This window comes from Momordica charantia (genome assembly GCF_013281855.1).
Source record: "Momordica charantia cultivar OHB3-1 chromosome 5 unlocalized genomic scaffold, Mcharantia_2.0 BLBB01000005.1, whole genome shotgun sequence".
NCBI classification, from domain to species: domain Eukaryota; kingdom Viridiplantae; phylum Streptophyta; class Magnoliopsida; order Cucurbitales; family Cucurbitaceae; genus Momordica; species Momordica charantia.
Genome location: NW_028275163.1, coordinates 761,421 through 784,042, shown reverse-complemented (window position 1 = coordinate 784,042; position 22,622 = coordinate 761,421). Strand labels below are relative to the sequence as shown.

Here is a 22,622-nt window from a genome sequence, read left to right as displayed (position 1 = left end):
TAAGTAAAAATAAAATTGTTATTAAATGACACATTAATTATTACGTTGTCTTAAAGTATGCACCTTTATTAATAAAGCTTTTTTCTTTTCTTTATTGAAAAATTGAATGTTGATGTAATAATGTGTGACTCTTATTGATGCCATCTACGATAAGGTGAGGTTATCTAATTTTTTTTTTAACCATATTTGATTCTACCTTTAAAAAGGAAAGAAAAAGGGGGAGAAACTAAGCTATTATCTACATAATTAATTCATATATTTTATCGTCAATGTTATGGGAAAAGTTATTTTTTATGCCAACTTTTGTCCCATCAAATAAGATTTGATTTTTAAATAGTCTAACATAAATTTATTTTCACCTTAAAAAATCTAGGTTCATGATGCAATTAATTTATTTTTAGTCAACAAAAGTAGTTTTTAAAGAGAGTTGTTTTTAATGTCCCCTGTTTTGTTAGGAAAAAAAAAAACAAACAAAAGTAGGATCAAGCAGAACATTCAAACTCAAGGAAAAGGAAAATAATTTATTATCTTATCCACTAAACTATCTTCGAATTGGTTAATACAATTTATTTTTTCTTTGAAGACATATATCTAACATTAAATTCCATATAGATAGACTCTTGTCAAAAAAAAAATATATATATATATATAGATAGAATTATCTATCTCTATAAGATACATAATAAATTTGTTTATTTGTTTACTATATTTGAAAAATTCTTCATATAAAGTCAATTGGATGACTTTGGTATTATCTCACCTACTATACATATAAAAAAAATGTCATTAGCAACCAAGAAAGGCAAAAGTGGTTAACATTAGAATTAATTACAAATATTTTCCATAGACAAACTCCATGAAATGACATAGTCATCCTCCAACAAGCTCATATATGATATATTTATTATGGCCGTTAAGATAGGGAAATTATGAAAATGTTAATTGACATTAATGGGATTGATTAAAATATGATAATTGATTTCAAGAGTAGTAAATTTATGACCCAAAATTACTGCATATTGACGACATCAATTAATGTTTTTTTTTTTTGAAATATACATCAATTAATGTTAAAATAATATATTAAGGATGATAGGATCTGATTACCGACAGTTCGGGAGCAACGAATTTAACGAACACCCGCCACTGGGACCCACAGATGACTCATCTGTTCGGGAATCAATCCAATCCCAACCGTCGGATCCCACACCATTATTCGATATCACTATTGACCAATCACAGTAAAGTAAACGCATTCTTCTTCTTCTTCTTCTCCTCTCTCTCTCTTGCTTTCTCGCTCTTCTCTGATCTGGACAACGCTCCACTACATCGCATTTCACAATTTTGTGTTTTCTCGTAAATTTGGTTCCTTTACGCGTCGCTTATTTATTTCATATTTCTTTTTGCGGGGGAGGAGATTTTAATTTTCTGTCACTTTCTCGGGAATCCATCTAATCCCTTTTCTTTGGTTAAAATTTTAGATCGGGGTTTTACTTTTTCTTGGTGGGGTTTTTCGAAGGGTATTATTGGGGTTAAGACTTAAGAGTTAAGCCTCTAGTTGCTCCGTTTTTTTCTTTTAATTTTAACTTAGAACACCCGTGAGCGTTGACCCATTTGTAGAATCTGAGTTTCGAGTGGTGGGATTTGTGAGAAATTTTTTGTGGAGTTCAGATGAAGTGGATTTCTGAGATGATTCGCATCGGAAATCCAAAATCTGGGTCCTATTTTTGGCGTAGCTGTTAGTAGGGCAACTTTTCGATTGGATTTACGGTAGTGAGAGATTCGATTATGGATGGCGATTCTAAGGACGTTAATGGCTGCCAAGAGAAGCCCGTGGATTCTGTCGCCGCCGGAGAAGTTGGGGATCACAGTAATGGAGAAGATTACAGCGAATCGAATGCCCTATTGCCGCCGCGCCGCGGTGGAATGTCGCGGAAATCGGACAAGCCGAGGATGAAAGTCCGGTGGAACGATAGTAATGGCAATAACCTAGCGGAGATTTTGGAGTTTCAACCGAGGTAGATTGGTTTTTCTCTGGTTTTCTGGTCTGTTTTATGTTATTTGGGGAAGATGAGCTTTCTGTTCTTGGTCTCATTTTTACAATCTGCTGCCTGTTTTCTCTTTACTCTTCAGCATTAGATCTAAAATGGGACATTGATCAGTTGCTGTTAATAGTTGAGATGTTGAAGAAGCTAAAATCTTCCTCACCACTGAATTTGAAACTTCAGTCCAACTCATTTTACTGTTCTTTTAGAAAGTCTGCTGTAATGCTGTCATATTAGTAGAACTGGTCTGTTCATCTGGTTTTTCTAGTACATCTAGATTGGTTTGTTAGCACAACGATCCTTCCTTATCTCATGCCTTATATCGACTGATACGCAAAAGTTAACAGATTCTTTTAAACTAGATGAATTCTGATTTTGGATGTGATGATGTTGTTGGGGACTGCAGATTTGTGTTTTTTGAACCCGTCTCTCTGTCTGTTTCTGCAGCGATGTGAGCGACTCCGGGGACGAGGAGGCCGATTCTTGCAGCTGTATAATTATGTAGATTATTACATCAAATATATTAGTGCATAATGACAAGAACCATGTGGTTGCTTTAAGACTAAACTGATAGTGTCATTAATTCTACTTTCTCTTGGTGGTGTTTCTGACTGTATACCGGATTGCTTTGATGCTACAACGACCTACAGAGAAGTTCAAAGATCGGTTGATTACTATGCCATCATCTCATTGTCCCTTGTGCCGCTGATGTGTCCCGGTGACACCTTGTACTGTTTCGGTCTTCAAATTTGAAAGATCTCCTTGCAGGTGATATTCCATGGATGATGCTGATAATGGTATCAAAGATTCAGATTAGTTGAGCTTTTGACAGTACAGAATGATACTATGTGTAGTGCAAAAAACACTTGGAAATTTTTTTTTTCTATACTTATTGTGGTTAATGAATCATAGAGCTTCTGTATCATTTCCCTCTGTTGTTTATAGCTACTGATCTCGAGATTTCGTGAACTTCTCATCGAATGTTTTTCTTTATCCCGATTTAGCAGTGTTGTAATACATCCTGAAACTCGAGGGCCTCATTTTCATGTTTTTGCAACTTTCCATGATTAAAGTGTCATCAGCTGGGAAAAGAAACAGGTGTATGTTCTTTTAAGTGAAAAGTTGCATTATTATTGAGCACATATCTACTCTACATTATTGATCAACAGACTCACAATTAGACTTCAATTTGAGCTGAGAAATTTTCGATGATCGATCTCTAAACTTTAAAAAGTAACAATTACATCCTTAACTTTAAATTATGATCTTATGAAATATATTGTGATTAAGAAAATCGACTAAATGATAATGTGACATACATATTTGACAAACATTAACTAATTTGGCACGCGGCTTATGATAAATGGAACAAAATAAAATGACATTTTTAAACCCAACATGTCTAAAATCATATTGCTTCATTTTATCCTTTTATAGATGGTCACTGTTTATGATGTACTGGATGAGTTGAGTAATTTTGACATTAATATAAAAAGGCTGTAATGTAACAGAGCCTACAAAGAAAAAACATGAGACAGAGTCAGAAACAGAGCATGCAAATGGTGGTGTTGTTCTTTTTTTTTTTTTTTTTTTTCAAATTCTATCTCAAATCTGAAATCTATAGTTATTTTTAGCAAAAACCCTTTATCAATGAATCAAACGTACGAGGAAATCTGAATGAATGGACATATTTGAGAGAGACAGAGAGAAGAAATTAATGGCTATTTTGTTGTTTCCGTCTCCTGGTTTCTCGTTTTGTTCTAATGGACAAGCGTGGCACAGCGATCCAGAGCCCTTATCTCTCCTAATTGTTGATGAAAACCGCTGTCGTTAACTAACCCTTCCGCTGTGTCTCTATCTAATCGCCATTGGGACTCTGTTTTAAGAGAAATACGCGCCTCATCTTCCTCTTCTCTCCCGCCGGAAATCTAAGAGAGAGAGAGAGAGAGTGAAGCCGAATCGACATTCCTCCTCCTCCTCCGATTAATGGGGCACAGCCACAACGTCCGCCGTGAGTCCCTCTCCGGGCCCCTCTGCGTGGCCCGGCCGGACTACCACGTGGACGTCTTCGAGAATGATCTGGTGTGGCCCTTCAACAAGCTCGACGGAATCGGCCGCGACGACGTCCGTGAGACCGCCTACGAGATCTTCTTCACGGCGTGCCGCTCCTCGCCGGGCTTCGGAGGCCGGAACGCTCTCGCATTCTACTCCTCCTCCAATCACGACGGTGGCGGAGATGGGGCGCCATCTGGGTCCAAGCCCAATGGGGTTATCATGACACCCACCAGCCGGATCAAGCGCGCGCTCGGCTTGAAGATGTTAAAGCGCTCGCCCTCGAGGAGAATGTCGTCCGGCGGGAACAGCGGCTCCAATCCCTCCTCCCCGAGCTCTCACGGCTCCTCCAGCCCCGCTTTGTCGTATACTCTACCGTCCTCCAGACCCAGGCGGCCGATGACGTCGGCGGAGATCATGAGGCAGCAGATGAAGGTTACAGAGCAGAGCGATAATCGCCTGAGGAAGACCCTCATGCGGACCCTTGTTGGCCAAGTACGTTCCCATTTTGAATTCAATTTCCCTCAAGTTTTAGAATATATCGAAAAGTGTTTGTAATAATGCTTGTTTGGTACGAATGGACAGATGGGAAGACGGGCAGAAACCATAATCCTTCCATTGGAGCTTCTACGGCATCTAAAGCCATCAGAATTCAACGACGCAAACGAATACCATTTATGGCAAAAACGGCAGCTCAAGATCCTAGAGGCAGGACTTCTTCTTCACCCTTCCGTTCCACTCGATAAATCGAACACCTTTGCGATGCGTCTGAGGGAGATCATTCGTGGGTGCGAAACCAAGCCCATCGACACAGGCAAGAACTCCGACACCATGAGGACGCTTTGCAATTCTGTGGTGTCGTTGTCTTGGCGCAGTGTCAATGGGACTCCAACCGACGTCTGCCACTGGGCTGATGGCTTCCCTCTCAACATCCACATCTACGTTGCTCTTCTTCAAGCCATCTTCGACGTCAGGGACGAGACATTGGTACTCGACGAGGTCGATGAGCTTCTCGAGCTAATGAAGAAGACGTGGTCCACGTTGGGGATCACTAGGCCCGTCCACAATGTGTGTTTCACATGGGTGTTGTTCCAACAATATGTTGTGACAGCACAGCTTGAGCCAGACCTTCTTTGTGCTGCTCATGCTATGTTGGCGGAGGTGGCCAATGACGCTAAGAAGCCGGACCGGGAGGCGGTATATGTCAAGCTTTTGTCGTCGGTATTGTCTTCGATGCAGGGTTGGGCGGAGAAGAGGTTGCTTCATTACCATGATTATTTTCAGAGGGGTACGGTTGGTCAGGTAGAAAATCTTCTTCCCTTGGCCTTATCTGCATCAAAGATTCTAGGGGAAGATGTCACTATCCAAGAAGGGGCAGGGAAAGACGAAGGAGATGTAATGGTGGTGGATTCGTCTGGTGATCGTGTCGATTATTACATTCGATGTTCAGTAAGGAATGCATTTGCCAAGGTTCTCATCTTATCCATTAACTTTGATGATCGTATCTATGTTAAATCATTTAAGACATTCATCACAATCTGATTGCAATTTAGGTTCTTGAAAATGGGAACATCAAGGATGTAAAAGACGAGGTGAGTGAAGCTCTACTTCAGTTGGCCAAAGAAACGGAGGATTTGGCATTAAAAGAGAGGGAAAGCTTCAGTCCTATACTAAAGAAATGGCATCCAACTGCAGTTGGAGTTGCAGCAGTTACACTGCACAACTGCTATGGTACCATATTGAAGCAATATTTAGGCGGGGTGTCAACGTTGACGAGCGAAACAATTGGTGTTTTGCATAGGGCAGGGAAATTAGAGAAGGTGCTGGTTCAAATGGTGGTTGAGGATTCCGTTGATTGCGAGGATGGCGGGAAGGCAATTGTCAGAGAGATGGTTCCTTTTGAAGTTGATTCCATTATAATGAACCTCTTGAAAAAATGGGTTGATGAGAAGCTAAAGAAAGAAAGGGAGTGTCTTAGCAGAGCAAAAGAATCAGAAGTGAGTGGGAAAAATGATTGTGTTACTTCAATTTGTGACAATGCTTTTGTTTTTGAATTGAAGTTCGTATCAGCAAGTGATCTGTTCTAATCTTTTTTTCTTGCAGACTTGGAATCCAAGGTCGAAAACGGAACCATATGCGCAGTCGGCTGTGGAGTTGATGAAGTTAGCTAAGGAAACTGTGGAAGAATTCTTTGAAATTCCCATTGGAGTTACAGAAGAGTTGGTTCAAGATCTAGCAGCTGGTTTAGAGCATATCTTCCAAGAATATATCACATTTGTGTCATCATGTGGTAACATTTGTGTCTTCTTGTTTAGCCTCAAGCGCAAATGCCTGTGGAAACATGTTCCATCTTTTTTAATGCATTTATCTAATTAAATGACTGGTTACTGAAAGCTTTCTTCTAAACCTCCTCCATTTTCAGGTTCAAAACAGAGCTACCTCCCACAACTTCCTCCTCTAACCAGGTGTAACCGAGATTCGAAGTTTGTCAAGTTGTGGAAGAAAGCTACTCCTTGTAGTGTCGTCGGAGAAGAAATCCACCATTTTGGAGCTCATGAAGGTCATCACCCACGACCGTCAACCAGCCGTGGAACTCAACGCCTTTACATACGTCTAAACACATTACACTACATATTTTCCCACCTGCATTCACTAGACAAAGTTCTTTCCCTTTCTCCTCGAGTCACACCTTCAACCGGCAGTCGTTTTAACAATTCTAGGACTTATAGCAATTCTTCTTCTTACTTCGAAGTTGCCAACTCAGGAATCGAATCAGCCTGCCAACATATCTCAGAAGTAGCTGCCTATCGTCTGATATTCCTTGATTCAAGTTCTGTCTTCTACGATTGCCTATATGCGGGCGATGTCGCAAATGCACGGATTCGACCAGCATTGCGGATCCTGAAACAGAACCTTACCTTATTGAGTGCAATCGTCACAGATAGAGCTCAGGCATTGGCAATGAAAGAAGTGATGAGAGCCTCATTTGAGGCATTTTTAATGGTTCTTCTAGCCGGAGGATGTTCGAGGGTGTTCTACCGTTCCGACCACGAGATGATCGAGGAGGACTTCGACAACTTGAAAAGAGTATTCTGTGCATGTGGAGAGGGATTGATTGCAGAGAATATTGTCGAGCGGGAAGCCGAGGCAGTGGAAGGAGTAATAGCATTGATGAGCCAATGTACTGAACAACTGGTGGAAGATTTCAGCATCGTCACTTGTGAAACAAGTGGAATAGGAGTTATGGGTTCTGGACAAAAGCTACCCATGCCTCCAACGACAGGACGATGGAACAGAGCCGATCCGAACACCATCTTACGAGTGTTGTGCCACCGGAATGACCGAGCCGCTAATTTATTCTTAAAGAGAACATTCCAATTAGCAAAAAGAAGATGAAGCATTCTTCTCTTGTACATCAGAAAGCAGAGATAAAAACTAAAACCAGAGAGAGAGAGAGAGAGACACATACACACACACAGATAGAAACAGAGTATGCGTGTGTATTATAATTGACTTCAAATGAAGTTTGGGAGAAATAGATGAGGGAGGCACATTGCATACATAATTTACAAACCAAAGTTTCAAGGGAACAAGTCATTGGTGGTGTGGTTGGGAGGCAATGGTTTGCATTTCTCTTTCCTGTACTCACTCTTACCCATTGCCTTCTGTTTCATATCTCAATTAACACAACCACCTCTTTCAAAGAGAGAATAGAACAAAGTTTCCTCAAAACGGTTCCAAATCTTCCTTTTTCCTTGCTTAGGAGAAAGCAATCCATTTTATATTTAGTGAAATGACCTGACCAAGGAAAATCTGCGTATGTAATAACAACGACAAACGCCACAAATGTTAATGCCTGTAATGAAGCAGATCATATATATATGTATGTAAATATTATAACTATGTGTTAGCTGATTTTTCGTCCTAGTTCGATGCCTTCGATTTCTTTTCCTCCAGTTCATCTGTCAGCACTTTTATTGTATCCGACAGTTCAGCTCTATACAATTACACATACATTTTGGAGATGAGCAAGAAGAAGAGGAATCAAGATTACTAGCATTCAGATTGTTCAGAATCCATCCCATTGCCACGCTCGACGGTGATGGCTAGAGAATATATGAGTTTTACAACTTAATCAAGTTAAGAGTTTAAATTGATCCAATTAAAAGTTTGAAAGATTAAAATTGACATTTTGACATAAATACAAAGATTAAAAAATATATAACATTTACATAAATCCACTTGGTTTTAAGTGAAAAGACTAGTAAAATCTACATATGATATGACAGCATATGTCAAACATACATATATGTTGGCTTATTTTTCATCCTGGTTGTGGGATGCCTTCAATTTCTTCTTCTTGAGTCCTTCAGTGAGCAGTTTTATAGAATCAGAGACTTCAGCTTTGTACACATACATTTTGGAGACGACCAAGAAGATGCAGAAATTGACAACATTAAGCACCGCAAGTAAGGCGTAGAAGTAGTCAAGATGAGAAGCGTTCAGGTTGTTCTGAATCCATCCATTCCCACGTTTATTGGTAATATCGGAAACTGTCGAAAGAAGAAAACTACTTAGGAAATTCCCAATTCCGAGCGAAGTCATCATGTACGAACTGCCTAAACTCTTCATGGTTTCTGGCGCCTGATCATAGAAGAACTCAACACTTGCTATTTGAACAAATGCATCAGCAATTCCCATCAGCATGAACTGAGGGAGCAGAGTGAAAATGGAGAGGGGGAGAACCGCGTGTCCTCCATTTTTCACCAACCCATTTTCTCTGGCCACATCAAGTCTGTGCCTTTCTACTCGAGATGCCACCGTCATGATCAATACGTGGAGAATCATTCCAATTCCCATTCTTTGCAACAGTGTGATCCCTCTCGGATTTTTGGTCAGTCTCTGCATTATCTTGACGAAGACTCTGTCGTAAACGACGATAGTGACAAGCATGGAGATGGTAACAAAAGCATACAAACTTGCAGGAGGGACTTTGAAGTGGCTGCCGATGCTTCGGTCCAGAGTGGTGCCTTGCTTTATGAAGAGGGTGTGTGCCTGCGCCAACATTGTGCTTGGAATGAAGGTGCATATCAGAATTGGGATCATTCTCAGCATCTGTTTCGTCTCCTCCACTTGGGTCACGGAGCATAGCTTCCATGGGTGATCAGTTGTTGAACTTGAGACTGTTTTTATAGCAGCCTTGTTTAAGATCCTGCATTATTCCACAAATTGAATCATGATTGAGACAAAACAAAACAGAGGATGCAAAACAGAGCAGAACAGAGCCAATAATGTGACCTCAAGGACGGAGTGGAATCAATCCTGAAAGTTCCAGGCTTGGAGTAGTGTTCGAGGTCAAGCTCGTGAAGTTGTTTGGGGTCTTTAGGAAGAGGTAGGGTCCAATTGAAAGCAGCAGCGACAATGACCTTAGCCATTCTAGAGAAGGGGCTGCCAGAGGGGAGCTTGTGCCTGTAAAAGGGAGTGCCGGCGAGGAATATGAGAATGGCGACGGCGAGGCCAGAAGTGGGAATGCCATATCCCAAGGCCCAGCCGACATTGTCCTGAATGTAAACGAGAACGGTGGAGGCGAAGAGAATGCCAAAGAAGACGCTGAAGAGCCACCAGTTGAAGAAGGACAGCTTCTGGGCCTTCTCTTTTGGATCGAACTCGTCGAATTGGTCGGCTCCCATGGTCGAGATGTTGGGTTTGGTACCGCCGCTCGCCACAGCAAGCGCGTACAGCGCGCCGAAGAACACGCCCAGCTGTAATTTGGAGGCCTGTTTGCAGTTTTCTTTATTTGCTTCCAAACATGGCGGCGGTTTCAGGCTTGGCACTGACACTGCTACCGTTAGAACAGCCATCGACTGTTGAAACCAACATTCAAATATTACTAACACAGTGGCATAATAGAAAAGTGAAAGCAAAATTATCAATATGAGAACAACATTGATGATTTTTTAGAAGTTTACCAAATTAAGAGCACAGATTGAAACTTTTAAAAACTTTGTCCAGGACTAAGTTTATAATTTGAGTGAAAAGAAGGAATTAATATATATATATATATATATACTTTTTAAAAAACAGATTATCAAAAAGTTCAAAATATATATTTTATTAGAAAGTAAATGAAAATTTAAAAAATAATAATAATAAAAGAGGTGGGGGTGGCACACGTGCCCCCGGTTACCTTAACAGTTAACACCATAGTTGATCCTAATTGGAAATTGGATCTACGTTGACTTTTCTCCAATAACTAAGCTAAGCACTGTACTATTAAAAAAAAAAACATTTGCTCATTTTGTTGAGGTCAAATCTTCATTTAAGACCACACAAATAAAACTCAGAACCAAAAAATCAGTCAAAAAAAAATTGTAAAATATTTGGCTCCTAGGTATAAGCCTATACACAGTTAAAAGAGAGAACTGTGAAAGTATGAAAATCTTTAAAAAATGATGAGTCGTTAAATATTTAATAGTCACAACAGTTTCAATCTAACAACTAGTGTGCTATCATTTAGTTTAGTAGCAAGGAGGGCCATTTGTTTATGCAGGAAATGACCTAAAAAAAATAAATTTCAATCCACCAGATGTTTCAGATGATTCAAACTTGAAAGCATTTATTAAAGAAAAGAAGGTAAAAAAGGGGGATTTAAAAAATGAGAAAGTAAAAGAAAAAATTGGGAGTGGAGATGAGGGGTACCGTGAAGCAGAGGAGTGTGGAGATAAGGAAAGTGCGGTAGCGGCCGAGATGAGCGTCGGCGATGTAAGCCCCAAGGACGGGCGTTATCCAGAGGGTTCCGGACCAATTGGTCACATTATTTGAGGCGGTGACGGTGCCTTGATTCAGCTTTGTGGTCAGATATATTATCAGATTCGCCGATATTCCGTTGAACATCATCCGGTCGATCACTTCGTACACTGTGTAAAATCAAAGTCAAATCTTGCTCCGGTCAATCGGAATTTGATTTTAAGGTTTAACTTACCGATGATGAAGGAGCAGGCCTTCCAACGGCCAGTTTTGCGGCGGAGGACGGGGTTGCCCTTCAGATCCACGCTTCCGTCTTGGGTGTAGTCGTCATTAACCACCCCACCTTCCACTTCCTCTGCAACACCACCCATTAATTGAAACTTGAAACTGATCTATTTTTCTCTCTACACTCTACAAACCCAATATATAAACATAAACAGTGTTATTATTAATGATTATTTATGGGCTATGGCCATGGCCATGGCCATGGCCATCACTTTCTTCATAATTTTGGAATTGACTAAATATTTATTACTCAACTTTCTCATTTACTTTATTTTTTTATGTCTGATTATTTATGACCATGCAACAAAGTAAGGTTCAGACGCTTTAATTAACAACTGGACTTGGTATTCTGGATTGTCCAAATTAATATTATATTTTTTTATAATATAATATTGTCAGAAAACTAGGCGACGGTGGACACACCAAGGGGTTTAATCACAAATTTTTAACTCACCCGTGGTAGTAACTGGGCCCTTCCATTTTATAGGCGCGGAGGGCCGACCCGTCCACACACGCACACGCACAACACTAATCGTCTGTGATCCTGCACCTCGCTGTGGCTCCCGATCGAATTTCTCCCTCAACAATACTTTTTTTCTTCTAAATTTTCTTTATCTCTTAGATTTTTCTTCTAAGCTTTTATTTTTATGTCTTTGCACTATAACGATAATCAAATATAGAGCATGAATTTTCACCATGTCCTCACCCTGCCTCCGATTCCATTTTTAAATAATCAATATATATTTTATTAATTGTTTAATTAAATTATGAATACAATATTTTTATATCTAATTATTTATACTAGTAAATAATAATTTTTATTAAAACAAATATAAATTTTTTATTTTTTATTTTTTATTTTTTTAAATTCTAACATTAATTATTAAACTAGTATTTTTTCTATGAATATTCCCACTCAAATTGAGGATTTCTCAACCAAAACCTCGATTCCCAAAATTAGAAAATGGATAGATGAGATGAGGACTAAAAATTTTCACGAGAACGAGGATGGAAGAGGACATCCTCGACTCCTGTCCCACATTGTTGTCATACCTGCTTGTCAAACATATATATTTTTTATCTTTTAAAAACAAAAGATAGAAAAACCAAAAACTAAAAATGTTACCAAATGGACACTAAAGAATAACTATTTTAGTTTATGAATTAATTTTATCCATATGTCTATTTTTGTTGTTGCTAGCTATTATTTTATTACCTAATATTCACCTCACCTAATACTTGTTTCAACCAACTTATATGATCCTTCCAACATGTCCCTTATGGTAAGTTTATACATAGACACATATTCTAAATATTCACACGTTTCTATTTATAAAAAGAAAACTAACAGTAAATATTAAAATGATTATTTTGTTCAAACTAAAATAAATAATTTAAAAGTTGATGGAACTAAAATATAATTCAAAAACCAAAATAAATATGGTGAAAATTGAAACAATAAATTACATAAAATGAAAGGAGTAGAAGCTTCTTTTTCCTTATTCTTCACCACTTGAAATGGAAACTAAAAGTTGGGAAATGGACTGCATTTTGTTGATCATCAATCCCTCTCTCTCAATGGAACACTTAAGACCTTTGAGAATGACATAACAGAGAGGAGAGGAATAACAATCCAAAAGAATCGCATTCCACAACCAATGACTCTAAACCAACCCTTTTCAACACTCTCACCCACAACTACTATACTTATTTTTCACCAAAATGGCTACAGTTTTCCCCACATACCCTTCTCCAAAATTTCACTTCTTGCCTCCACATTTTATCTCCAAGGAATCTTTCTCGTATTCGAATCAATTGATCTCTATAATCTCTTTTGATCTTATCGTTAGATTTTTTGCTTCATTTGTAGTTAGTATTTTCTCTCGATCATACTCACTAACAATCCACAAACATTTAACACTATCGTGTATATTTTTTAAAGTTCGCCTTTGTTATAAAATGTAACTTTATTAACATGATCGTGATTAGGGATGATTTGGTTGGAAAGCGAAAAGGACTCTCGGAAGATAATGAAAATTTGTTTAAATTAAATACATGATTATATCTATAATAGAAGAGTAAAATATATATTACTTCCTGAGTTTTGCAAAACATATGATCTTTTGATCCATTTTGAAAAATAAAATATACAATTGAAACAATACACAATTAAATAAATAATAATAAAGAGTAAAATGAAAACATAAAATTTCATTTTTTACCGCACCACTCTTCTTAATCTTTTAAGAAGAAAATACGATATTTCAATTTTAGAAAAATAAAGGATGGAAGCAAATTCCTTATTTGTAGTACTCATTTTAATTTTGTTTTATTTAATTTAAGAAAACAAAAATAACAAACGAGCAAAATTATAATAATCAGTAAGTGAAAAAATAGTTTTTCTCTAGTTATAAGCATAACCTTTTATATAGTATAAATTTTCAACTTAGGTACGGATGACTTTTAATTTCGATATTTTATATTATATTCAATAACCATATTTTGAATATATATATACATTATAGTTTTAGGGCATGCGATGACTATTTTTATGTGGAAGGGTGAATATGATATTGTAATAAATTTGCATTTCAGATCTCTTACGTATGACAAATTTCTGAAAAAAAAAAAAAAAAAAAAAATCAGATGTATCTTTCAAGTTCAAATTGAACCTTATTATCCTTAGATAATTAATACAATTACAATAAACTAAAATCGTTTAAATAATTGTTACATCATTTAATCAATTATAAAACATGGGCGTAATACAAAATTGATAGAACTTAAGAAAATAAACGAACATCATAATTGATTTTTTGTTAATTTAATTATCAGTTTGGGAGATTTGTTCAATGCCAAATGAACATCATAATTGAAAGCATATAATTAGAATTCATACGTGTTACCAAATTTAAGGATAACAATGGATTTTTCTCTCAATTCTTTAACACTAATTCAGCAATTATATTATAATAATTAAATATACGATATGATATAATCATAGAATATAATTAATTCGATAGTTTTTTCTCTAACTAAATTGGTGGGCTTTGCAGCTGCAGGTTTGACATTTGAAATCCTTATAACTTTATAAATCTCTAACACGCAAACAAAGTACGAATTAAAACAATTCTTTTACATTATATAGTGGCTTAAAGCTTAACTAATTAGTTTTCAAGGGATTAAGAACTTCCAATTTGAGTATATTGATTTAACTTAACGTTGAATATTGAAACTAATAAATATAATTTTTGGTCCTCGATATTTTGTTCATTTTAGTCTCTTTATTTTCAAAGTGTAGATTTTGGTCCTATATTTTCAACTTTTATCTTTTGATTATAGTTTTAGCATGATATTTAACTTATGTTAAATTTCTTTCAAGTTATCGGATAAAAAAATTGTTTTAAAGAGTTATTATTGTGTTAAAATTTGGTAAATACGAATCGAATTTGTCACTTAAAACACATGAACCAAAATAGACATTTCAAAAGTACAAATGCTAAAATGAACAAAATTAAAAGTACATAGACCAAAATAATATTTAAATCATAATTCTAATAATGTTTCAAAATCCTCAATTATGACATTTTATTGATTAGCTAACGTTACCATAACATATATATGTAATCGTTTGAAGCCGTAGTTATCCAGAGCACACAATTATTGAATAGTATAATTAAAAAGTATATATTTTGTGCTAATCAATTAGTTATGTTTAGGTTGGTAAATATAAATGATATCTAATAAATGTTATATTACAATATTGATCATTATAATATCTAAGTCGGTCTGTTTAACAAATACAAATTGTTCAATAGAATAAATATCAATATTTCAAATAGGTATTTTTTAATATCAACATCAACCCCTGAGATCTAGAAAAATATTGATACATTGTGATGGAAATTTTAGGTTTTTCTTTTTTTTTTTTTAATTAGTTTTTAAGTACGTTGGAAATTTTAGTTTATTAATTAGAGAAATAAGGAAGATTCTTAACGTCCCATGTAACATAGGTAAAAGTATAGTTGGCCATCAACATAATTAAAGAACATTTAGAAGATTCTTATATACTAACTTCGTCATTGCCTACGTAATTAAAATTAAAATTTGATTTCTACAATTTTATTAAGGTTGATGATGAAATTTGTACCATAAAGAGCAGCTCGCGTTTTTTAGAGAGGTGTTGATTTGATTAACATGTTCTATAGTATGTGTCAAAATATGTTACTAAAACAAAAATTTAAGTTGAAATGACACTTTTCTTTTCTTGTAATTAATCCATTCTAAAATTTTAATTTTGCGTGTAATTAATTTACTAACTTTTAAAGTTTTTAAATAAGTTTTTTCTTTTCAATTGTATATCTGTATTATATATATAACGGGTTATGGACGAGAATCTTTACTTTCTATTTTTGTCCTCAATTTTTTAATAAATATCTATTTTAAAATTTATATGTATGTAATTGTTGGGTCGACTATCTGTTGAGAGAAAATAGCCTGCGCATGGTACTATTGAAATTGATGATAATTTATATATAACACATCACATATATTTTTTGACAGAAAAGAATATTAAGTATTGGTCATGTACAAAATTGTGTATTTTTTTTCCTCTCAAAATGTCTATCAAAGTTTTTCTCAAACTTTTAAAAAGAAAAGGAAATTAAAAGTAGAAATGATAATTCTCTAAATAATTAAAAATTTACAATAATTTTATAAATATTCGAAAATATAATATATAAATACGCTGAAAGAATATTCCAAGAAATTAATATAAAAAAAGTGATTATTTCATTAAAGTTTTTTTTTTACAAAATTCAAAATTTAGTATAATTTTGAAGATCTTAAAAAAATAATTTTAAAATTTTTTATATGTAAGTAATTTAAAATCATTTTTACTGTATTGCACGTGATTATTGCTAATATATAATAATTTTTTATCTATTATAATCCTATTTTTTTAAAAACTTATTAACCATTAAATTGAAATATTAATATCGTGCTAGACAAAAAGTTAAAAGAAAAATTCATTTTTCAGAATTAAGCTATAAATACTACTTCCACATAGTGTGAGTGATCCACTTGGATACACGACAGGTTTTGAAGGGTGAGTGTTTTTTTTTTAATACAAGATAAAAAATAGTGAAAATTTGTCATTAGTTTCAAAATTTGGAAATTAATTGTTTATCTCAGTTGCAGTTTGGTACTTCTGGCAATAATTTATGATGCGAATTTCGTAATTAGCATTAAGATTCCCGATGCCATCCGTATTTGAATCGTTTTTCGTCAAATGAAAGCTCAGAAGAAGTACTGAAATCGAGGGATGAAGATGGATTCCAAATCCAGTCCCACAAATTTCAGAAAACTCCAAAACTGTACCATTCATGACGAGCTCTGTTGTTACAGAAATTTGGGGAATTTTCATATTTGGTTATTGGAGGGCTTGGATTTGTTGTCCTTGAGTTCATCAGAGAGCAGTTTTATGGAAGCAGAGACTTCGGCCTTGTACACATACATTCTGGAGACGAGCAAGAAGACGAAGAAATTGACCAGACTCAGCACTGCAATTAAGGCGTAGTAGTAGTCCAGATGGGAAGCATTCAGGTTGTTCAGAACCCATCCATTGCCATTTTGCTTTGTGATGTGAGAAACTGTTGAAAGAAGAAAACTGCTGAGGAAGTTCCCAATTCCAAGCGAGGTCATGGAGTATGAAGTGCCCAAACTCTTCATGCTTTCTGGGGCCTGATCGTAGAAGAATTCAATCTTTGCCACTTCCATGAATGCGTCCGCAGTTCCCATGAGCATGAACTGTGGGAGCAGAGTGAAGATGGTTAAGGGGAGCTGTCCTCCACTCTCTACCAATCCATTTTCTCTGGCCACGTGAAGTCTGTGCCTTTCTACTCGAGATGCGATCGTCATTATCATGATGTGGATAATCATTCCAATTCCCATTCTTTGTAGTAGTGTGATTCCTCTTGGGTTTTTCGTCACTCTGCGCATTGTCTTCACAAAAACCCTGTTGGTTAACACAAAACACAATCATGTGTAAGACAATTATAGGGTTGTATCCGAGCTTAATCTAGCTCTATGAAGTCATAATCAAATCTTTCTGAGACATTCGTACTGAATATGATATTTCCCTAGCACCTTATCAGCACTCAGTTCCTTGTGCTTGCCTTTCTTTTATCAAATCTCAGGTACATGGTCTAATCATGAGGGTAGGGTAGCAAGCAACGAGAAAAATCGAAATCTTCCTACTCGAACAAGAAATCTTATACTTCACGTCATTTAAAAAAAATACCATGATGTGTCATCTAAAAAAACCATGATGTGTTGATTTGGGGGCGATTGAGTTCCCCCAAATTGCAAAGCAAGAAAACATTAGCCCTTTGTTTTGTTTGTATAAAGTGACTTATAATTTTAGAAAATCAATTATACTTTTAAAACTTTTCTTTTTCTCAAAAAACACTCTCATAGTTAGCAAAATACCTGTCGTAGATGACAACACTGAGGAGCATGGAGATGGTGACAAAAGCAGCCAAACTAGCCGGAGGGATTTTGAAGTGGCTGCCTACGCTTCTGTCGAGAGTGGTACCTTGCTTGATGAAAAGGGTATGCGTCTGCGCCAACATTGTGCTTGGAATGAACGTGCATATCAGAATTGGGATCATTCTCAGCATTTGTTTGGTCTCCTCCACTTGGGTCACTGAGCACAGCTTCCATGGCTGATCAGCTGTTGAACTTGAGCCTGTTTTTATAGCAGCCTTGTTAAGGAACCTGAGCGACGGCGTGGAATCAATCCTGAAAGTTGCTTTCTTGGCGTAGAATTCAAAGTCAAGCTCGTGGAGTTGTTTGGGGTCATTAGGAAGAGGGAGGCTCCAATTCCTAAGAGCAGCAACGATGACGTGGGCCATCCTGGTGAATGGGCTTCCAGTGGGGAGTTTGTGCCTGTAAAAGGGAGTGCCGGCCAGGAATATGAGAATGGAAATTGCGAGGCCCATGGTGGGAAGCCCATATCCCAAGGCCCAGCCCACGTTGTCCTGAATGTAGACAAGGACGGTGGTGGCGAAGAGAGTGCCGAAGAAGATGCTGAACATCCACCAGTTGAAGAAGGACAGCTTCTGGGCCTTCTCCCTCGGCTCGAACTCGTCGAACTGGTCGGCTCCGATTGTGGAGATGTTGGGCTTGGTCCCGCCGGTGCCCAGAGCCAGCGTGTAGAGCGCGCCGAAGAACACGCCCAGCTGCAACGTCGACGCCTGCTTGCACCTTTCTTTATTCACTTCCAAACATGGCGGCGGCTTCAGGCTTGGCGCCGACACCGCCAGTGTCACGAGTCCCATTCCCTGTCAAATCAAACTCAATCCCTGTCTTGTTTTCCTCGACCTGATATCCTTTTTGTTCACATTGTAAAACTTTTCTTAAACAAATTTCTAAATATTACGGGTTGTGTCTGTTTAATTTTCCTATTTTAAAATTGACTGTACAATGAAGAAAACTCCGTAGTTCTGTCTGACGATCTCCATACTAAACAGATTCAAATAAAACCACTTTTGTAATTACAAGGATTAGGTATTAAACTAGCCTTGACAACTCTTTTACTTGTGAATTTAGAAATTAATACAAGACCCAAAAAGTACTATTCATATTAATTGAAGAGAATTTGTTTTGTTCTAATTTCACCATAAATCTAAGGCCAACCTAAATTTAGAGTGGACTTGTTAGTCAAAAATAAAAAATTTGAAAATCTATAAAGAAAGTTTGTAAGTACAAGGTCTAGGATTTTATTATAAAGTACAAAACTTATAACTTATTATTTTTAAATATTACATAAACCAAACAAGCTAGGACTAGCTGACTTATGTTTGGATCATAATTGGTTGATATCTAAATTTAACTTACTTAAATATCGAAATTTGATTAAAGTTTAACAGTAATTAAGACATTTTTGTCAAAAAGAAAACAGTAATTAAGACATTCTTTTTTTTTTTTTAATTAGAAGCTCAAATTCTCATTTATCCTACTAAAAAATAAATAAAAATGATAGAAAAAAAAGCTAGATATTTTAAATGTTTGAGAATGTTATGAAGTATTTTGTCGTTTATTACGTCAAACATAGTAAATGTAAACCCAAGTTGCAATTTTAATTTTTAATATAAAAAAGGTACAAAATATTTCAGCCCTCTTTCTAAAAAAAAAATAAAATAAAAACATTTCAGCCCTCCCAAGTAACTGATAGGTACTGTTGACCTGGAGCCGCAGAAATTTAAGACGTGGCCGCGTGGGACTACTACTACTAGACAAAAATAAAATAACAAAAGAAAAACGGATATATATATGGTGAAGTAATAAAAGAAAAAGGGATTAGTGAAAAGAAATCCAAATCATAAATAGGAATTAAAAAAAAAAAACAAAACTTGACTAAATAACGTTAAGGTAAATTTTACTAAAAGAATAGAAAAAAATAGTATGTATATAAATTAACTACGTGAAACTCAAATTCATGTGTGCAATTAATCCTCGTTTTCATTTATTTTAGGGAATATATTGGAAGATACTCCCACTTAATTATGGCTAATTAAACAAATATCTATGATTCCCTTCTCAAATACAAATACAATATGAATTAATACTCCACATGGTATTGATTTTCCTAAAAAGTGAAGTGAGCCTTATTTTTCTTTATGTTACAGTATTTAAATATCAGATCTGAAAGATTTAAGTTTTAATGGAATTTAATAAATATATAATTGTACCTCGTATAGGAGAGTGATCAGAATATTATTTCAACTTCAATCTAAGTTGGAAGATAGATTTAATTATAATTTGTCTCGTACTTATCAGTTTACATTGTATATTTAATAAATTTAGGAGGCAATAAAATATTTTTTAGACAATTATGTCCCTTGCTCGGGGACATTGAAGAAAAAAATGAAATAAGGAAAGGACGAGGACTTCGAGTTGGGGTGGGTTCAAGATAACCTTTTAGAGCAACGTTCGTATATTTTTAAATTGGTTAAAATGTTACAATTTGATTTTTTTTTTTTTTTAATAAAGTTACAATTTGATCTTGAACTTTGAGGGTGGTGCTTATTTTTCTCATACAAAAAGTTTTTAAGTTTAAATTTTAAGAATTATGTCTATTATCTTTTTTTTTTTTGAGATAAGCTATTTAGTTTTTGTACTGTAAAAAGATTTAAATATATTTATTGCTAATGTGAATTTAGTTAAGAGATTAAAAAGCATTTCATTCATGTTTTAGAGGGAAAATATTTCGCTCCCTAACGACAATGACCCAATCTTGTTCTTCTATACTATTCAAAAATTGTAAAAAGTCTTTGTTTTTTGTATTTATTTTACTTAGTTGTCAAACATTTAATGATGGTAAAGACAAAAGGAGAAGAAATGATGAGTGGCATATGGATATTCATATACCAATTATTCCGAGACAAAACCAAACAAAAATCTCCAAAGAGAAGAAATTAAGCAGAAAAGTTTTGATAAAGAAAGAGGAAGAAATTGTCCAAGGGAAGATAAGAGTGGACACATCTATATGGTTTTTTGTGGGAAATAAGAGGATTGGGAACTCTTTTTTTGGAGGTTGTAGATTCAATCTTCATCTATAAATTTTGCTAATTTCAAGCCAACGAAACACTTGAAACATTGAATTAATCACGAAGACTCGACACAAAATTAAAATTCTAAAATCCTATTATAATCTTTTTAATATATATACATACGCAAAGAGACACAAACTTGAAAATTCATGTATTTAGTGAAAAGAGCCTTTTAAAATTCAAAAATTAAATAAATATAATTTAAAAGAAAAATTGATTGATTAAGCTTAATTATAACTAAAAAAGAAAAAATAAGAAAAGTTTGAAAAGTGTTTGTCGGAAAAAGAAAAAGGAGAAAATAGGGATATATACCGTAAGGCAGATGGCGGAGGCGATGAGGAAGGTCCGGTAACGGCCGAGATGGGCGTCGGCGATGTAAGCGCCGAGGATGGGCATTATCCAGACGGTTCCGGTCCAGTTGGTAACATTGTTGGCGGAGGTGACGGTTCCTTGATGAAGCTTTGTCGTCAAATATATTATCAGATTCGTCGATATCCCGTAGTACGCCATCCGCTCGAACACCTCGTAAACTGCACTCGCATTCTCAGTCTCTAAGAGTAAAAATTCAAAATCAAACTCAAATTCAAATTCAAATTCGCCCACCGTACCGACGATGAAGGAGCATGCTTTCCAACGCCCTCGTTCGGAGCGGACCACGGGATTGCCTCTCAGATCCACGCTTCCGTCTTTGGTGTACACATCAACCGCTCCACCTTCTTCTGCGCCGCCGGCAGCCATTAATGCCGATGATACTTCTCCTTCTCTTCTTGTGTTTTTAGACAAACCCAAACTCACCCCCATCCCCTTTTATTATATCCATACACCTCTCTCTCTCTCTCTCTCTCTCTCTCTCTCTCTCTCCACTATTAAGTCAACCCAAAATTCAATTTCTAATTTCTCATTCAATTTTGGGTTTTAAGTAAAAAACAGGTAATGGGTATCTTTATTACTACTGGACCATACTCGTATATTTACATAAATTTTATTAATACAAATATAATAGTCGATCTAAAATGTATATTTTATTTATAGTGATAATTACTCATGATTTTTGAGATCGGTGAAACAAATATAATAATAAACGGTACTAAATTAAGTTTCTCGAAGTTAATTTTATAAGACATTGGATATATGTATAGTATTTATAAGTTTATTCCGCGAAAGCAAAAGAAAGACATCGATACTAGAGATGGGGGCTTTTTTTTTTTTGTCTCTCAAATTAATATGAAAGTCTTCGAGAAAGATATTGACGTGGATGGAAATTTTAGTGCGCGAGTAAAAGGACAGGGAAGATTCTTGTGTCACAGGGTAAAACAAGTTGACCATAAGAAAATTTAATGCGCAGTGAGACTGGTCAATGATTAAGACCACTTTGCCAATTTCTGCTGCTTTTTTTTGTAATTTCCACGACTGCCTAATTACAAGACTACCCATCAGAATGGTCCTCCCTCCTTCTACAATTTCAATTCTCCCAATTTCATTTCACACACGGCATTAAATTTTACGATTTTAGTCCATTAATTTGGTTCATGTATTTTTAAATTTGGTTAGTTTCAATTATATCTTTATTATTTAAAATATTTTATTTCTATTTTTTACTTTTGAAATTAATTCAAATATGGTCATGAACAATTTTATTATCAAAACAAAATAAATAGCAAACATGTTTAATATTGATAACAGACAATTACTTTTCAGATTATGTTTATCATAATTGGAACAAAAGTCAAAATTGAGGTCGTTTTTTTGAATAATTTAGTCTAAATTATTTAGTTTTGTAATTAATGAAATTTAATACAGTGGAAAGTAGATGACTCATAAAATTTATGTGGGCTGTGAGGTGAGGTTCAGGCCACCTTATCTGTTTTCCGTCTCTGTC

At 35.6% G+C, this 22,622-nt stretch overlaps 4 protein-coding genes across 4 annotated transcripts; 2 read left to right on the top strand and 2 right to left on the bottom strand.

The window, feature by feature from the left end:
• Positions 1 to 1,284: 1,284 nt before the first annotated feature.
• Positions 1,285 to 3,085, top strand: LOC148211119 (uncharacterized). The gene is made up of 2 exons (XM_088123687.1): positions 1,285 to 2,018; positions 2,493 to 3,085. The coding sequence occupies exons 1-2, from the start codon at positions 1,789 to 1,791 to the stop codon at positions 2,548 to 2,550; spliced, it is 288 nt and encodes a 95-aa protein (XP_087979813.1). The 5' UTR covers positions 1,285 to 1,788; the 3' UTR covers positions 2,551 to 3,085.
• Positions 3,086 to 3,745: 660 nt separating this feature from the next.
• LOC111013689 (protein unc-13 homolog) lies at positions 3,746 to 7,988 on the top strand. Its single transcript, XM_022288194.2, has 5 exons — positions 3,746 to 4,592; positions 4,683 to 5,567; positions 5,651 to 6,094; positions 6,201 to 6,387; positions 6,520 to 7,988. The coding sequence occupies exons 1-5, from the start codon at positions 4,032 to 4,034 to the stop codon at positions 7,491 to 7,493; spliced, it is 3,051 nt and encodes a 1,016-aa protein (XP_022143886.2). The 5' UTR covers positions 3,746 to 4,031; the 3' UTR covers positions 7,494 to 7,988.
• A 244-nt stretch (positions 7,989 to 8,232) lies between these two features.
• Positions 8,233 to 11,275, bottom strand: LOC111013596 (protein NRT1/ PTR FAMILY 5.2). Its single transcript, XM_022288067.2, has 4 exons — positions 11,080 to 11,275; positions 10,797 to 11,014; positions 9,396 to 9,961; positions 8,233 to 9,309 (listed from the first exon to the last, which is right to left on the bottom strand). The coding sequence occupies exons 1-4, from the start codon at positions 11,213 to 11,215 to the stop codon at positions 8,415 to 8,417; spliced, it is 1,815 nt and encodes a 604-aa protein (XP_022143759.1). The 5' UTR covers positions 11,216 to 11,275; the 3' UTR covers positions 8,233 to 8,414.
• A 4,962-nt stretch (positions 11,276 to 16,237) lies between these two features.
• LOC111014419 (protein NRT1/ PTR FAMILY 5.2) lies at positions 16,238 to 21,582 on the bottom strand. Its single transcript, XM_022289140.2, has 4 exons — positions 21,352 to 21,582; positions 21,056 to 21,273; positions 17,619 to 18,472; positions 16,238 to 17,145 (listed from the first exon to the last, which is right to left on the bottom strand). Exons 1-4 carry the CDS (start codon positions 21,542 to 21,544, stop codon positions 16,551 to 16,553), a joined length of 1,860 nt encoding a protein of 619 aa, XP_022144832.2. The 5' UTR covers positions 21,545 to 21,582; the 3' UTR covers positions 16,238 to 16,550.
• Positions 21,583 to 22,622: the final 1,040 nt, after the last annotated feature.

Excerpts from the sequence above, each read along its gene's own strand:
- LOC148211119 (XM_088123687.1), top strand. The coding sequence starts at position 1,789 with ATGGATGGCGATTCTAAGGACGTTAATGGCTGCCAAGAGAAGCCCGTG. Across the intron at positions 2,019-2,492 it reads ATTTTGGAGTTTCAACCGAG|CGATGTGAGCGACTCCGGGG; the intron begins GTAGATTGGTTT and ends CTGTTTCTGCAG.
- LOC111013689 (XM_022288194.2), top strand. The coding sequence starts at position 4,032 with ATGGGGCACAGCCACAACGTCCGCCGTGAGTCCCTCTCCGGGCCCCTC. Across the intron at positions 4,593-4,682 it reads TGCGGACCCTTGTTGGCCAA|ATGGGAAGACGGGCAGAAAC; the intron begins GTACGTTCCCAT and ends ACGAATGGACAG. Across the intron at positions 5,568-5,650 it reads TAAGGAATGCATTTGCCAAG|GTTCTTGAAAATGGGAACAT; the intron begins GTTCTCATCTTA and ends ATTGCAATTTAG.
- LOC111013596 (XM_022288067.2), bottom strand. The coding sequence starts at position 11,215 with ATGGGTGGTGTTGCAGAGGAAGTGGAAGGTGGGGTGGTTAATGACGAC. Across the intron at positions 11,015-11,079 it reads GGCCTGCTCCTTCATCATCG|TGTACGAAGTGATCGACCGG; the intron begins GTAAGTTAAACC and ends GATTTTACACAG. Across the intron at positions 9,310-9,395 it reads GATTCCACTCCGTCCTTGAG|GATCTTAAACAAGGCTGCTA; the intron begins GTCACATTATTG and ends GGAATAATGCAG.
- LOC111014419 (XM_022289140.2), bottom strand. The coding sequence starts at position 21,544 with ATGGGGGTGAGTTTGGGTTTGTCTAAAAACACAAGAAGAGAAGGAGAA. Across the intron at positions 18,473-21,055 it reads CCTCCGCCATCTGCCTTACG|GGAATGGGACTCGTGACACT; the intron begins GTATATATCCCT and ends TTGATTTGACAG. Across the intron at positions 17,146-17,618 it reads AGTGTTGTCATCTACGACAG|GGTTTTTGTGAAGACAATGC; the intron begins GTATTTTGCTAA and ends GTTAACCAACAG.